General features: G+C 43.6%; 2 protein-coding genes and 1 long non-coding RNA gene across 3 annotated transcripts in view; 1 reads left to right on the top strand and 2 right to left on the bottom strand.

The window, feature by feature from the left end:
* The window catches only part of otoa (otoancorin), a 39,249-nt gene that overhangs the window by 12,515 nt on the left and 10,186 nt on the right, over positions 1–16,548 (top strand). The window lies entirely within an intron of this gene.
* Positions 1,992–12,317, bottom strand: LOC105928471 (zinc finger protein 687a). Its single transcript, XM_021318127.2, has 11 exons — positions 12,215–12,317; positions 9,930–11,773; positions 9,522–9,795; positions 9,273–9,433; positions 8,176–8,360; positions 7,199–7,375; positions 6,955–7,117; positions 6,651–6,869; positions 6,445–6,557; positions 4,494–4,596; positions 1,992–4,399 (listed from the first exon to the last, which is right to left on the bottom strand). The coding sequence occupies exons 2-11, from the start codon at positions 11,751–11,753 to the stop codon at positions 3,776–3,778; spliced, it is 3,843 nt and encodes a 1,280-aa protein (XP_021173802.2). The 5' UTR covers positions 11,754–11,773; positions 12,215–12,317; the 3' UTR covers positions 1,992–3,775.
* LOC118561773 lies at positions 15,289–15,905 on the bottom strand. The gene is made up of 2 exons (XR_004930247.1): positions 15,794–15,905; positions 15,289–15,716 (listed from the first exon to the last, which is right to left on the bottom strand). It is a non-coding gene; the product is annotated as an uncharacterized LOC118561773 (long non-coding RNA).

The raw sequence follows: 16,548 nt of genomic DNA, 5'->3' as shown, positions 1-16,548 counted from the left end.
ACTTGAACTTTTCTACAACCATATTTTATAGAAAGCTTACCCCGTTTAAATCTCACTTCTACAGTCTTGGTCAGTGTTGTACAGTAAGGAAGTAAAAATACTTCACTACTGTACTTAAGTATATTTTGGAGTACTTTATACTTCTTCGAGTACAAATCTTTTTGATAAATTCCACTTTTACTTCACTATATTTCTGAACTTAATTGCATACTTTTACTCCGATACATTTTCAATCTTTGGTTTAGTTGCTCATTACAAAAAGTAGCGAGATTTAGGGAGAGAAACGCAAATGTTTTGACCCCACCTACTGATAATGTTACAGGTGTATCTATTAGCAGGTTTACCACTTCCTGTAGGTTAACTAAGCCTGGTTTATCACTTAACCGTGTTCTTAGTATACACCCCCTGGTCTAAATTTTGCCTGCACTTGGTTGTGTACAATTTTAAAGTGTATAGCACTTGAAGAAGGAAAACTGAAAGCTTACAAAAAGGTTGTATTTTCTGTCTAAACTTGGCCTAAATTTCACCTCCACTTGGTTGTTTATATTATTTTAAGTGAATCTGACCTCTAAAGTTTACCAAAATATAAAGAATGACATTCAAACTGCATTTGCCTTGTTTTACTCTTTACTTATTTTCATTACATTACTTGAGTACATCTATTTTTACAGTAATTTTCATACTTAAGTACAAGACATTTCAGATACTTTAAGACTTTAACTCAAGTAACATTCCAGTCAGTGACTTGGACTTTTACCAAAGTCATATTTTGGAGAGGTACCTATACTTTTACTTGACTCTGAGATTTCAGTATTTTATACAACACTGGTCTTGGTTTGGTTGTGTTTTTTCCTCTCTCTGTTTTCTCTTCTCTTTTAAGACTTTATATTTTGTTTTAATGGTTTCACTTTTTTCTGTGGTAATTTATTTTTGTTTTTCCTGAGTTTTTAATACAGTTTTACATATTGTATATCCATCCAGGGATTTTAGGGTGAAAGTATACTTTTATGAACATGTTTTATCACTGGTAAAAAAGAAAAAGAAAAATACCACCATCCTTTCTTGTCCCAGGGGTGTGTGACTTTGCTTAGACATTCAATCTAAAAAAAACTATAACCTGGAAGAGACAGGATCATGTGTATTTCCATTTAAACCAACCATATCATGATGTGTATCAAGACTGACCGCCACAAACGTTCCTTCGTGTAAATATAAGAACTCATCAGATGGTGGTGGACATTTTTGCCTTAACAAGTGAAACCATATTTATTTGATTCCTTTGTCCAGGCGCTCCTGTGTCGACTCTGGAGGGACTGGCCACCTTCATGAAGCCTGCTCTCTTCCTCTTAATTGGGTTTCTTCTGCTCTAGAAACGGATTCATCACATCCTGCTGCCAAAACAGCCAGAGCCTCAACACGGGTCGTCTTCATGAAGCACTTTTCCCCAACATCTAGATTGTTTTCATTGTAGTTTCTTCCTAAATTATTTGCACGGTGTAATTGAAGGGCTGCGTATCAGTGGTGTGCTTTGTAAACTGTAGAAGGGTTATGGCTACGCTTTAAATATCTTATCACGTGTATATTGTAAGAGAGTCTATTTTATTAGAATGAATGCTGTCTAGAATGGACCCAGAAGGAATCTCCACCATCATGGAGCCTGTTCCGTTTCTTCTTCTCACATCCTGCGGCCAAAGCAGCCCAAACTTTAGCTGAACTTATCCTCACCAAGATGTTCTGTACCAGCCGGTTCCTCTGGGTCTGTAAGGGTGTTCTTACCGTTAATCATAGCAGATGATCCGGTTATTGCAAAGCTTTATTTTATTAAATGCATGTTCATAGAGTATATTTTATTAGAATGAAAAGGGATATTTAATGTAAAATTTATCATTTGTTTGGAAAACAGTTCATGCTAATAAAATGCATGCAAGGTAAAGCAATAAATTCAATAAAGATCAGTATATTAACCAAGCAAAAAAAAATAAAATGTTTGATTTATTATTGAAGCCGGTTTTTATTTTCATGTAAAACGTTTATTTTGATCTGAATACAAAAGTCAGTCTGAGCCACTGAATGAGTGAAAACCCTAAATGAGTTCAGGAAACCGCAGCAGTTAAGGCTTCTGCTCGGAAACGATCTTTGCTTTGATGTGGCGTCATACCGATTACAGTTTCATTTATGTAGATTATTCATTTTAATGTTTTACATCTGCCTCAAAATACGGAAACATGTTCAGCGAGCTTCCCTTTGCTGAAAGAAGCATAAAAAAGCTAGGCAAAAAAAATTAAATATATCTTCTTTTGTTTACAGTAATCTGTTAAAGCAAGATTTACAGAAACATTTTCTCGTATAACAAATACGTTTTTTTTTTTTCTTCAGCTCAGGTAGAAAATATCAGTTAATCTTACAGAAAATACATTCAATTAAAAAGGTTTGAAAGTTTTCACAGAGTAAATATAGTGGATCTAGAGCTCACATTATCACCGTTTTCCAAAGCACACAGCTTTTAGACTCAAGTCTTGATTTTCAAAAAAGAAAAAAAAAATGGTGGCTGAACATTTAAAAATATATATTTTGTCCCATGTGTCACATTTTATTTCTATACACTGGATTTATAGTTGGAAACAAAAGTTTTCAGTCTGAGATCAAAAAAAATTTAAAAAAGGATCTGAAGACGGATGTTAGATTGGATCCTTTTCCGTCTGGTAAAAACTAAACTGAGCGTGGAGAAATGTTTGAATATACAGACTTCATTTTTCACCTATGAAAATGATGCAAACATAGACTTTTTCCATAGACATGCTCCAGCTTTGATTTGCCGCATCACAACTTAACTTTTTGGCCAAGCTCTTTGATCATTTTAGCTTCTGACTGACAGAAACCACAAAAATGCCTTTTTGTTAACCATTGAACTTTTCAGATTAGGCTTTGAAATAATACATCAAAACATCTTTTTTTTTTTTTTTTTTTTACATTTTTGTAGACGAAGGATAAGAAGCGGCTTTAAAGAGTCTATTTAGTGTAAAATAATCCGGTCCACAACTGAACAGTGTTACATATATAAACAGACACACATATTGTGAAATAAAAGGTGAATTAAACAACAAAAACAGGAAGTGAAGTAGCCCTTTACCACAGATGCCAACTCCAGAACCGCCTCTATTCCTGATAAATGAAACATACAGATGATGAAGCCTGACAAGTTAAATATTTTGAACGTAAATGTCCAGAATGTTACATAAACTGTTGTTGGAAAAAAATCTAGAAGTTTGAGTCACTCTGGAAGATGAAAACTCACAATATCCCAATGGAAAATCTCTGGAAACCCTGTGTCAATACAAAGTGAAACGTAAACATGTCGGGTAGAGGAAGAAAAAGAAAAGAAACGTGGAACAAGGTGTTTAGAGGGAATCTCCCCTAAAGCCTAGAAATGACAAAAAAAAAAAAACACATTTTATCAGTATTTTCAAACATTAAGTGAAACTGAACACAGCAGGCTTGAGTTAAAACGGTCGTCACAGTTTTCTACAGGCACATATTTAACGTGAATGTGGTCACCGCAGTGAAGAGGAGCTTCAATCAGCGCCGTGTCCTGACCAAACCCAGACAGCGAGCAGCAGATCCTGAGAATCAGAGGGCTAAGGCTTTTCTCAAACAGGAACGTTTAAACTGTTTCACAAACTTCAAAACGAACAATCTTTGGTTGATTTAGTGCATAGATGCAGGGCCCGCGCGTGAATTAAAAAGGCACTTACAGATATGAACCCATCCACCCCTCCTAGGTGGACTTCCCTGCGTTCCTTGCGATGATAAAAGCCATCCCGTGAGTTCTGAAGTGCGTGTTGAGATCTGTGGCTTTCTCAAAGTGTTTCCCACACACCTTGCAGGCCAGCGGTCCGTCCTCGTCCTTCCCCAGACCGGCTAAAGCAGCTTGACCGGGGGGTGAAGCCGGTTCAGAGCCGTTCACAGAGCTCCTGTCGTCGTGGTTCTTGGCGTTTCCAGCAGAGGGCGACGGAGGCACGCCGGGGGCCTGCTGGCCGTCGCTGAACGCGTCTTTGACTTTGTGGATGATGAAGCGGTGGCGGGACAGCGAGGACGTGGACGTGAAGCAGGCGCCGCACTGCAGACACTGCAGACCGCCGCCCTCCGAGCCGCCCCGCCGGTGCTGGCCGATGTGCTCCAGGAAGGTGGGCTTGTCCTCGGTGGTGAAGCCGCAGGGGGCGCAGCTGAAGCCGGACTCCGGCTGGGTGTAAGGGGCCGAGGAGGACGAGCGGAGCCTCTTTACTGGACTCGTTGTGTCCGCTGCCTCCGCGTCCTGGTCCGACTTGGCGGTCGCCCGACGTCTCCGGCGGGACACCGAACTGCTCTCCGGTTCTGAGGAGCTCTCCGCTTCATCGGCTCCCTGTGTGCAGACACGACACAAAGACTTAGCTTTCTTTCTTTCTTTTTTCTTTTTTAGCCATCCTGCCAGACGTCCAGCAGTAAACGTGGCTCACCAGGAGCGAGTCCTGACCCAGGCTGCTCATGCTGTGTCTCATCTGGATGTGCCTGTCCAGCATGGACCTGCTGCTGAAGGCTTTCTTGCTCTCAGAACAATATCTAAAAAAAAAAAAAAAAAAAAAAGAAAACACAAACAGATTTACCGTATTTTCCGGACTGTAAGTCGCTCCAGCCATAAAATGCATAATAAATAAGGAAAAAACATATATAAGTCGCAATGGAGTATAAGTCGCATTTTTGGGGGAAATTTATTTGATAATATACAACATCAGGAACGGACATGTCTTCTTGAAAGGCAATTTTAAATAAAAATAGAACGGAGGCAACAACAGGCTGAATAATTGTACGGTTAGCTTACGCTACATGACACAACTGAGAACGTGCCTGGTATGTTAACATAACATATTAAAAGCTATTCAGATAACTATAGCATAAATAACATGCGAAGAAGTTAACCAAAGTGCCCGTGTCACTCCAAATAACTAAAATCCAGTGAAATCTTCATCTTTGTCACTTTCAAATAACTCCATTAACTCCTGAGGTAGAAGCTGCAGCACTTCCGCTTCTATGTCGCTTACGTCTGATTCAACACAGGCCTAGAGCGCCCTCTTGTGGTTTGGTGTGAAAATAACAGGTGTAATGATATACCAGTAAAAATGTGTAATAATTTCACACATAAGTCGCTCCACAGTATAAGTCGCACCCCCGGCCAAACTATGAAAAAAACTGTGACTTATAGTCCGGAAAATCAAAAATAGTTGAAGGCATGATAAATGAACATTTGGCTGCCGTTTTAATCGTGTTTTTGCATTACAATCATCGTAATTAAGATGTTTTATTGTTTAGCCTAACGTAGTCTGAGCTTGTAAATCAAAATCTTATCGTGTTGATTAAATATCAGTTTATCTCTGGCTGTGGGGAAATCTGACATTCAGATATTAGAAAGTCATAGGATGATCGTTTTAATGGGTAAACACTGCGACTTTACTCCCTCCTCTTCTGGCTCATCTGGAGCTCGGTCAAAATGTGTCCTTTCTACCCAAATAAAACTCATACGAGTTATTTTCATATCATATTTGTTTTATTTGAAATACTGGAATGAATTAGATGAATTTCTAATTTATTAAAGGTATACTATGCAACCGGGGTTGATTTTCCAGCGAGGCTCCCCCCAGAGGGCGAAAATAAAAGTGCACTGTCGTAAAGATGCTCAGCTGTTCTGGTTTCTCCATCAAGCCAGGCGCGGTTGTTTTGAGCTTAGCAGACAGGCGAACGCAATGAAAAGTGGAAAAAACGGCAGTACAAACAATGACTAACACAGTGAAGGTATGAACATCAAGCTTCCCGCAGCGCTATCTTGGCGAGGCGGCCGCCACGGCCAACTCGCCAAGCCGGCGCCTCGCCAAGCCGCGGCTGCCGCCTCGCCGCGGCCGCCGCAGTAGCGTCTCGCCAAAATAAAAAAAATTAATAAATTTAAAAAAAAAATAATAATAATAATAATAAAAAACCCAATATGCTCGCATGTTTATTTGACGTTAACACGCGGTTCTTTGTTGTTGCTTTCGCGCGTGCATATAGTGAATGGCAGGGCAAAAACACGGAGTTCTCGCCGTAAAGCGAGACGTATGTGTGTGCAGGCCGAGGGCTCTTGCAATTGCAGGTGCGGTACCTTTGTTCGACCTGAAATGACTCATTTAAACATCCAAAACGGTATGAAACACATTAATTAACTGAAAAATGTTGCATAGTATGCCTTTAAGATGCACCCATATAAAGATTTTTCCCAGGAGGCAAAGAATGTGGCTCTAAAATCTGGACACTGCTGTCGTCGACAACAAATCTCCTAATTTGTCCGCTGAATTAAAAGCGTTGCCTGATCCCCTGACGACAATATTACACCAAATATCAACTAAAGCTGAAGTTTGAAGGAGAAAGCTGCGAACTCACTGGCAGCGGAAGCCGCGGGTCAGGACTTTGTGCTTGTCTCTGATGTGGCGCCTCATGCTGGACGTGGTGGTGAAGGAGCTCTCGCATTTGTTGCAGGGAAACTTCTTCAAGAACTAAACGTTACAGGAACAGAACGACATTTCCACATCAGTGCATGTCCAGCTTTGTCTAACACCCGAAAAACTATTTGGACGCAGAGTCCTGACCTTGTCGTGCTGCTCGCCCATGTGAGCGATGTATTCCTCCCGCTCTGTAAAGTGAGTGTTGCATGAGCGACATTTCCACGCCGAGGGCGCCTTCATCCTCTCCGTCTTGACTTTCTCCTTTTCCATCCGTTCCTCTGAGCTCTCCGTTTTCCCGGGTAAATGTGCGCCAGCGGCCGGGGGGGAAGGCAGCTCTTCTTTTAACGCGGGAGCCTTGTGGGTCTGGGTGTGAAAAATAAAACATTTGAGTCGGACGACGCCTAAGGCGGCGCTCTGTGGCGTTACCTTTACCTACAGAGAGACGCACCTTGAAATGATCCAGCAGGGAGCTCCTCTGGGAAAACAGCTTGGTGCACTCGGGGCATTTGAACACGTGCACCTTCTGGTTGGTCAAGTGGGTGTCAAAGTGGGCGTACAGCAGCGGCTTGTGAGTGTAAACCGTGTCGCACATGACGCATTTATAAATCAGCCTGTAAGAGGGACATTATGAAACAGTGGAGTCACTTAAATGACTAAAGACGACGTGTTGAACGTGGATGAACTGGATTTACATGGCCTTTGCGTCGGCGAGGTCTGAATGTTGCGTTGAGATGTGGTTCTGGGTGCTGGGGGCAGATTTGAAGGCCATGGGGCAGCAGGGGCACTTGTGGAACATGTCGCAATGAGCCTGCTGGATGTGGGACTTGACCGAGTTCAGCCCGCCAAACACCACCAGACAACTGGAACACCTGCACAGGGAAACGTCCAGAAACATGATTGGTTTAGAAGAGCAGGAAGTAGGGCTGAACAATTATTCGCATTTTCAATATAATCGCGATTTAAAAAAACGCAATTTCAAAATCGCAGAGGTCTGCAATTTTTGGCTATGTAACAATTAGGGAATTAGACGCATCCCTTTAGGTGTTGGTAAAATGTTTAAAGTGGGTTTGCTCCACATGGAAGGGAAGAGAGTTGTAGCGGTGAAATAATCTAATTCTATTACTTGTTTTAGAGTTTATATAACCATACATAGCATTAAGTACAGGTCAATCAGTTTAATACATTGACTGGTTACACTTTATGTCCAACAAGGATTGATGTTCAAATCAATTAAAAGCTGTTCTCTTGAATAATATTATGATTAATAGAAACATTAAAAGTTCTTGTTTTAAATAGTCCTTCTTTACAAACATCCTTTTTTAGAGAACATTTTTGTTGCTTGTGGTTAATGCAGAGAAAAGTCAAAATTGCAATTTTGGTTGAAATGTATTATAGGCAGAACGCAATAATTTCTGCTCCGAGTTTAGATGCTGTGGGTCTTTTAGCAACTAATCTGCACAGCGAGGAAACAAATTGATTTGTCGTTTGTATATGTTTAAAAAGACATTATAAATTAAACTGGAAAAAAAAAAAAAAAAAAAAAAAAAAAAAAAAAAAAAATCGCATTAAATTGCAATATATATTTAAAAAAATCGCAATTAGATTATTTTGCAAAATCATTCAGCCCTAGCAGGAAGGCTCTGTCTGATTGAGCAGAGGGAGAACGGACCTGTAGCCGATGCGGCGGGAAAAGTGCAAGCAGGTGTCCTGCAGGTGTTTCTGGAGCAGCTGCTGCTTGGCGGCGCCCCCGCACTCCGGGCAGATGTGCGGCGGGGAGCTTTGGTGGAGCCGCTGGTGGGCTGCGGCGCTGCAGCTGTTGGGCAGGAGCATGGGAGGAGAGCACTCTGTGCAGGACTGCAGGAGGGAAATAAACAAGAATTAGGTGAAAAAACTACTGATACGATGAGGTGAAACTTTTAAATCCCTACTGAAGACACGAGGTGACCCCCATCTCATCTAAAAATGTTGATTCTTATCAAACGTCAGACAAAGATGATAGAGTTACAGCCCAAAGGGATCCAAACCCCCTAAGCTTTTACATATTTTATCCCTCTACAAATGCAACGTACTTTATTTATTTCCTGTGACAGACCAACACGAAGCAGTGCATGATGTGAAATGGAAAATAAAGATGCATCAATTAGAAAATTTGAGCCGATATTAACATTGCTGTTATGTCTGATAATCGATATCAGGGCTGAAATATTAATCGCATTTGCAATATAATCACAATAAAAATAAAAATAAAGCATAGAGGTCTGCAATATTTGGCTATGCAACAATTAATAGATCAGAAACGTCCTTTAGGTGTCGGTAAAATGTTTAAAGTGGGTTTACCTCCACATGGAAGGGAAGAAAGTTAAAGCAGTGAGATAATCTCATTTTATTTCTTTTGGAGTTTATCTAATCAATACTTTACTTATCAGAAACTTTCAGGGATCTCACCATAGCATTAAGTACCAGTCAAACTGTTTAATACATAGCAGGGTTTTTCCCCCAGCATACTGTAAGCCTGGCGGGCCGCCATAAAACACTCATTTATGCTGCCGCCACCACGTTTCACCACGCTGCACTCAGGGAGATGAGCGGCGCTGGTTTTTGTGAGCGTCTGCCAAAGTAGTGAAATGTCTGTACACCAGATTTTTACTCTCACCTTTTGTTTACAAAGCATTTTTTTCACCCATTCATACAGAAATGTAGAGTTTTTCATTAGAAATTCAAACTTTTATGATTAAAATAAATTAAGAATAAACAAAAACCACTTACGGTGCTTTTAGCTGACTTGATCTCCTGAAAATGGTCAGAAACCTCCTCTTTGCTGCCAAACTGAGTCTGACACTCGGAGCATTTATTGTTGCTGTACTGCAGCATCTCCGTTTCTTTCTTGGAAGGTGCAGCATGTTGAGACGGCTTCGCAGTGACCTGGCCTGAAAAAGAAAACAGAAGTTAAAACACACGTGATCATAACGGAGCGATCAACATTAGACTCAAAAAGAAACCTAATTCTGCTCTCACCCCCTCCTGCCGCCGCCACCGCCGGCGGCGGTTCAGGCTGGCTGATCATCTGCTCCACAGGCACGGGCTTCATGACCAGGTGCGAGCACTGCATGATCAGGCCCTTCTCCTTGTGCTCTCGGGCGTGCAGCAGCAAGCTGCACTTGTTGAAGAAGGCCAGCCGCTTGGAGCAGTGGTTGCACGTCACCTCGATCCTGAGCGAGCGCCTGTCGTAGTGCTGCGCCAAGCTCTGCTCCAGGGCGAAGGCGTCGCCGCACTCCAGACAGCGGTAACCCTGCAGGGGGGGGGGGGGGGGGGGGGGGGGGGAGCCAGACAGCAACACTGACACTCTGACACACCAGGAAGACTTTTACATCTGGCCAAGACAAAAAAGATATTTATGAGTTAGAGTTGATGCTGACAGCTCACCTGTGCAGGAAGGGAGATGCCCCACTCCGCCGGGACGGGCGAGCTCAGGTCGGGCTTGTAGCTGGGGAGGAGGTTCTTGTTGTTGAGGATTTTGTTGAAGGCCTCCACCAGGTTGGTCTGGCTCTTGGAGATGATGGCCCCGGTGCTGTTGACGATGGACGCCGGCCTGCTGCTGGTCTGAGGGGCCAGGGGGCCCGGCAGGGCGACGCCGCTGTTGAGCGTTTTCTTGCCGAGGCTGCGGAGGTTGATGGCTCCCGGGTTGGCCCTGGAGGCGGAGGACGAGACCGACGGCAGCGTGGCGGCTTTGGTGATGCTCACCGCCGTCGGCGACACTTTCTGCTTCTTTTCCTTCGCTGCACCGGCGGCGGCGCCTTCCCGTGTTGCTGCTGCTGCGGGCGGCTCCGGCGGCGGCTTCTTTTTGGATCTTGCCGCTTGGCTTTCTGGGGACGGCTTGGAGCTCTCCGCGTCTCTTGCGGAGCCTTTTGTGGCTTTTTTAGGAGCCAGGTTAGTGACGGTCCTGGTGATGCTGCCGGTCGGCATCTTGATCTTCACCTTGAGCGGTCTCGGCGGAGACGGCGTCTCCGCGGGCTCGCTGCCGGCGTGGCAATTCTCCTTTGACTTTCCTCCGTCCGCCGTCATCCTTTCACCCAGATCTTCCTCACATTTGTCCGCCTCTCTGCGCTCGGCTTCAGCCGGCCGCTCGTTTTGTGGGAGTTTCTCCTGAGCCGAACCCAAATCAGGGCTGCTCCTCCTGTTGTACAGGAGGCCCGTCTCACTGGGCGGCGGACTCTCGGGCGAGTCTCTCTCGTCTATCACATGCTCTTGGTACTTCTCCTCTTTGAGTGCCGCCGGGTTTGTGCCGACGCCAGAGAGGATGTGAGGTTGTGGAGCTGTGGGGGGAGAGCCGCCTCTGAAAGGCTCTGCAGCTTCCTCCTTGGGGGACTTGGGCTTTGCGGAGAGACTCGGAGGCTGAGGAAAAGGAGAAGACGCGCTTTCGTACATCTGAGGAAAGTCGGGGTGTAATTTCTCTCGCCGCTTGCGTTTGGGAGGGGAGAACACCGGAGACTCTGGGCTCTCCTGGATCACCAGCGGGCTCCCAAAGTCCGGGTCGGACTCATCTCCCCCAGAGTCCGCCGCCGCACATTTGCTTTCATCCGTCACGCCTCCGTTTTGATGCAAAGGAGGCGACGAAGGATCAGAGGGTTTATTCGCCGGAGGAGAGCGGGGGATGAGAGTTGGTGGGGAACGAGGCGGGTGGGTGCCGGCTGCCGCTGAAGACTCTGGGTACAGAAGGGGCGACAGGCTGTTGATGACATCGGCTGTGGGTCTGGCTCCTTCGTCGCTCTCGTCGTCGCTCAGCGTGGCGCTGAAGGCAGGAGGCTCAGACCACGGTTGATTGCTGGCCTCCACCTGCTCGCCGGCTTGACCGATGGCTTCCTGGAAGCCATTGGTAATCTGAGGCTCCATGGCAGCGCTGGCAGGCATCTTGGGCTCCAGCTCTGAAGTGAAATCCTCTAGCTTGACAGGAACCTGCGAGGCTAAGGCACTGCTTGGAGGACTGTCAGCTTTATCCCTGGCAGACCTTTCCTCCACCTCCTCCAGGGACTCGGAGCGGACCGTGTTCTTCACGATGACGCTGACCACAGGCGGCTCGGAGCTGGGGAAGCAGGAGGAAGTCCCGCTCTTGCTGCCCGCAGCTGCGTTGGTGGCCCCTGCATCCCGCTGCTCGCCGGGGTTAGACTGGATGGCCTCTTGTGCGTCGATGTCGGGGATGTCGAAAGCCGCTAGCAAGTCGTCAAAATCAGGGGTCTTCATGTCCCCCATCGCCAAGCCCCCCAAAAAACCTGCAGAGGCAGCAGCGGAGTCAGTGATAGCAGCGAGAAGTCAGCCGCGGCTCGGCTAGCAGCGGCGCGTCAATAAGGAGTTAGAAGCGGGCAGCTGGCGGATTAAAACGCGGGGGTCGGCGCAAAGTGGCTGCAAATCCTTTACCTGCATGTACCTAATGTGCGCAGAGCAAAAGCAACCACTAACAATGAAAGGCCAGAGAGCGAGACCGAAGTGTCAAACTTCAGCAGCAACAAGTTGGAGCTAGCTCCTACTTGTTGCTAGCTAGCAGCGTTAGCCGCTAGCTGTTAGCATCCCGTGCTAACGCTCCTCCCCGGCAGCCGTCACGAAGCGCTTTAACTCAACAAACTAGAAACCCGGGACAGTGGCGGCCTGACGTAAAACAACTCAATGCACGACGCGCTTTCTTCAACGCCGAGCTGACAAACATTGTTTGCTACCTGCACGGTTAGCGAAGATGGTTCCTGACTTTTCCTGCTGGTCCCGTCAGTTTTCCGTCAACAACTCTGCGACAGTCGCTCCTCAGCAGCATGCAGGAAAATGCCTCTGAACGCTGTACGAAACGTCATGATACTAGTATTTAGTTTGATTTTATATATATATATATATATATATATATATATATATATATATATATATATATATATATATATATATATATATATGTTTTTTTTTATTTAATTTTTTTTTAAATAATAAATTAGTAGTACAAGTCGTGGTAGTATTATTATTAGTAGTAGTATGTATCTTTTATGTATCTTTGCAACCTATCATTTCACTACAATTAATTTTTACTTTGAAGAAAAATACTTATTTGTAACCATTCCCACAATCTTTTTTTTTTTTTTTTTTTTTTTTAATTGTGAAAATCTTAACTTTAAAGCAACATAATCAAAGTTTTTGGCCTGTCATTGGTGTCTAATGAAAATTCTCAAATAGTAAGCGAGCAGCAATTGACCGCCTGAGAGCTTCACATACAATTTCACATTTTTTTAGATCTTTTTCATACATGGGCAGGATTTTTATGTGTTTTATTTTTTCTTATTAGTGTGCAAAGGTGTAGTTAATGATCAGGTCATAATCTTGTTTCTAAACTTTTAAAGAAAAACAGATTCAATTAAATTTCAATTAAATTTTATTTATATAGTGCCAATTTATGAAACGTGTCATCTCAAGGCACTTTCCAAAATCAAATTCAACCAGATTATACAGATTGGGTCAGATTATACAGATTGGTCAAAACTTTCCTATATAAGGAAACCAGTTGATTGCATCAAACTCCCGACAAGCAGCATTCACTCCTGGGGAACCGTAGAGCCACAGGGTAAGTCGTCTGCATTGTCCATGGCTTTGCAGCAATCCCTCATACTGAGCAAGCATGAAGCGACAGTGGAAAGAAAAACACCCCATTAACGGGAAGGAAAACCTCCAGCAGAACCAGGCTCAGTATGAACGGTCATCTGCCTCGACTGACTGGAGGTTACAGAAGACAGAGACACAATAAGACACAGAAGCACACATTGATCCAGTAATCTGTTCTACATTAGATGGTAATAGCGGATGATCTGTCTTCTCTGGATGATGTCACAGTTAACAGAACGCCAGACCAGGTGTACCTACTATGAAGATAAAAGAGAGAGAACAAAAAGTTAAAAGCTTAAATGACGACAAGCAATGCAAAACTGGAGAACAGTAGAACTCAGTAGAGTGAAAAAAATAGATCCTGATGTCCTCCAGTAGTCTAAGCCTATAGCAGTCAGGCCTATAGAAGTAGCTCAGGGTAACCTAAACCACTCTAACTATAAGCTTTGTCAAAAAGGAAAGTTTTAAGTCTAGTCTTAAAAGTAGACAGGGTGTCTGCTTCACGGACCAAAACTGGGAGTTGGTTCCACAGGAGAGGAGCCTGATAGCTAAAGGATCTGCCTCCCATTCTACTTTTAGAGACTCTAGGAACCACCAGCAGACCTGCAGTCTGAGAGCAAAGTGCTCTGTTAGGAACATACGGGGTAATCAGAGCTCTGATATATGATGGAGCTTGATTATTAAGGGCTTTATACGTTAGAAGGAGAATTTTAAATTCTATTCTTGATTTAACAGGAAGCCAATGAAGGGAAGCTAAAATTGGAGAAAAATTATCCCTCTTGTTGATTTTCATCAGAACTCTTGCTGCAGCATTTTGGATCCTACATTCAAAATCAATTTTTTCTAATTTACCATACTCTAATCACAACTTTCAGATCCATCCATTTTCCAAACCGCTTTATCCCTCATGGGGTCGCGGGGGTTGCTGGTGCCTATCTCCAGCGTTCACTGGGCGAGAGGCAGGGTAAACCCTGGACAGGTCACCAGTCTGTCGCAGGGCAACACAGAGAGACAAACAGGACAAACAACCATTCACGCACACACTCACACCTAAGGACAATTTGGAGAAGCCAATTAACCTAACAGTCATGTTTTTGGACTGTGAGAGGAAGCCGGAGTACCCGGAGAGAACCCACACATGCACAGGGAGAACATGCAAACTCCATGCAGAAAGACCCAGGGGTGTACTCGAACCCAGGAACTTCTTGCTGCAAGGCAACAGCGCTACCCACTGCGCCACTGTGCAGCCCCAACTTTCAGATAATAAAGCAAAATTGGATTTTATACAATTATACAATAGCCAAATAGATAACAGTTCTGCGTATTTTTTGTCGTTCAACCAACCCACATGCTTACACACAGCTGTACACTCCATTAGATTACATTTGTCATCGGAATATTCCTGTATGAATATTCGCATTCACAAAGAACTGCTTGGATGCATCATAGTAGACCTAGCTTAGATTTATACTCTTTACACCAAGATGGCCTTAAAAACTCCTTAACACCTATATCTAAAATAGATTTTAATGATTGAGAAGCTAAAGCTCACAAACAGTGGCGGGGACATTGGATGACGGAAAAGAGAGCAAGGCTAGAGGAAAATGTGGGTTAATTATAGTCCATCTTGTCATCACAATGTTAACAGTGATCATGTCCTATTAATATCACACAGACTCATCTGGACTTGAATGAATCATGAGAAGACATTCTAACCTTTGTCTGTCAACATCTCGTTGCATAAGAAGTGATTGAGATGTCTGCTGCCTGCTTCAGGGGTTCCCAGAGCAGATCTTCTGCAACAACTTAACCCCAATTCCAAGCATCATCCTCCTTCGAAACAACCATTAACCCTGTGTCCCATTGCTAGCTCCACATTCAACGCCTTTTGTCCAATATGTCCACTACGCTTCTTCTACAGAGGTCCTAACGTGTCTAAACATTATTATAAAAGTTATTTTATCCAAAGACAACATTTAAAATGACTCAAACTCTGCCTTTAAGTTGTTTCTTTACCCGCATTATTGTAGTTGATACTATGAAATCTAATTCAAAGAGCACGTGAGACTTTAAATGCAAGTAGATAATCACAAATGTAATAGAAACAGCTTGTTTTAGCAGATATGTTATTCAAGTAACCACAAGGCTCTCAAATGTTCTGTTCTGTAACTTTATTGAAGAAACCGATTCATGTTAGAGAGGAGGTATTTTACAAAATGCAAAATAAACAGAAATGAATGGGATGATAATGAGCCCTAAAAAACAGAAGAAGCAAAATTGGCTGTTTATATATTTTACACACAGAAAAAAACAAAAACATGTTTCAGTTTAAATGTAATTGTGGAAAACATGCAGAGAAACTCTGATGCCTTTTGTCACACAGTATCACAATCTTTTCTCTCTCAGCACTCATTTCTTCTTCTCCTCATCCTTCTTTGGGTCAGACTTGGAGCCGGTCTGGGAAGCCAGGGAACCCATGGCGTTCCGGATGGCCTCGTTGTTAGGGTCGACCCCTGGGAGGTTCTCTAAAACGCTCTGCAGGAACTCCGGATCCTGCATCACATCGTAGTCCTCTTCGTCCTGGAGACAAAGACAGCAAGCTTGTAACCTAAACGGACGGAAAACCTTTTACAGCACTGAGACGGGCGCGTGCTAACCTTTGCCTCGCTGGAGTCCATGTCTGCACCCGTGTCCATCTCTTCAGCGACAAACTCTGCAGGATGGAAGAAAAAAAAATTAAACAGTGTGCAAAATAAAAACCAAAAGGAAAGAAAGGAAATCTTATGAACAGACGCAGGAATTTGGATTACTTTGACCTGGCATCAAATGAACTAAGAATAGTTCCCTAAATGGAGCGGAAATGAGCAAAACCTGTCACAAATGTCACTGTGCTCATCATGGCCATGAATGTCACACTAATTTGGGTCTTCTGATGATTTGTTTGACCCACTTTTTCCTTCTACAGTGGAATAAGTATAATAAAATCTACAGACAACTTCAAATGATAGAAAAGAAAATTGCAGCATGGGCCCCCGCTTTAGCAGCCCTCCAGCCATCAATAAGCTCCTGGCATAATTCAACAGTAAACTGTCCGATTCAGGACCACATATGGAAGTGGCTCAAATCTGACTTGAAAAAAGGAAATAGATATGGGCCAGATTTGAGCTTTCACACCCGAAAGTTGAAATCTGACCTGGTCACTTGACCTAAAAGAAAACACAAAAAAAATATATATATATATTTGGGTCACATTTTCCTGCAGTCTGAACAGAGCCTAATGAGCTGCTTGGCCACAATGACAACATATGTTTATAAGAGTCGATGTAAGGCTGCCAAACCCAAGAAGACCTGCCAAGCACGGCGGTGGCAGCATCAGGCTTAGGATCAAGTTTGCAACCAGAGGTTCCAATAT

The sequence above is a fragment of the Fundulus heteroclitus genome, chromosome 3 (genome assembly GCF_011125445.2).
Source record: "Fundulus heteroclitus isolate FHET01 chromosome 3, MU-UCD_Fhet_4.1, whole genome shotgun sequence".
Classification (NCBI taxonomy): Eukaryota; Metazoa; Chordata; class Actinopteri; order Cyprinodontiformes; family Fundulidae; genus Fundulus; species Fundulus heteroclitus.
The sequence above is the reverse complement of the archived record's forward strand: the minus strand, read 5'-3'. Positions and strand labels throughout refer to the sequence as shown.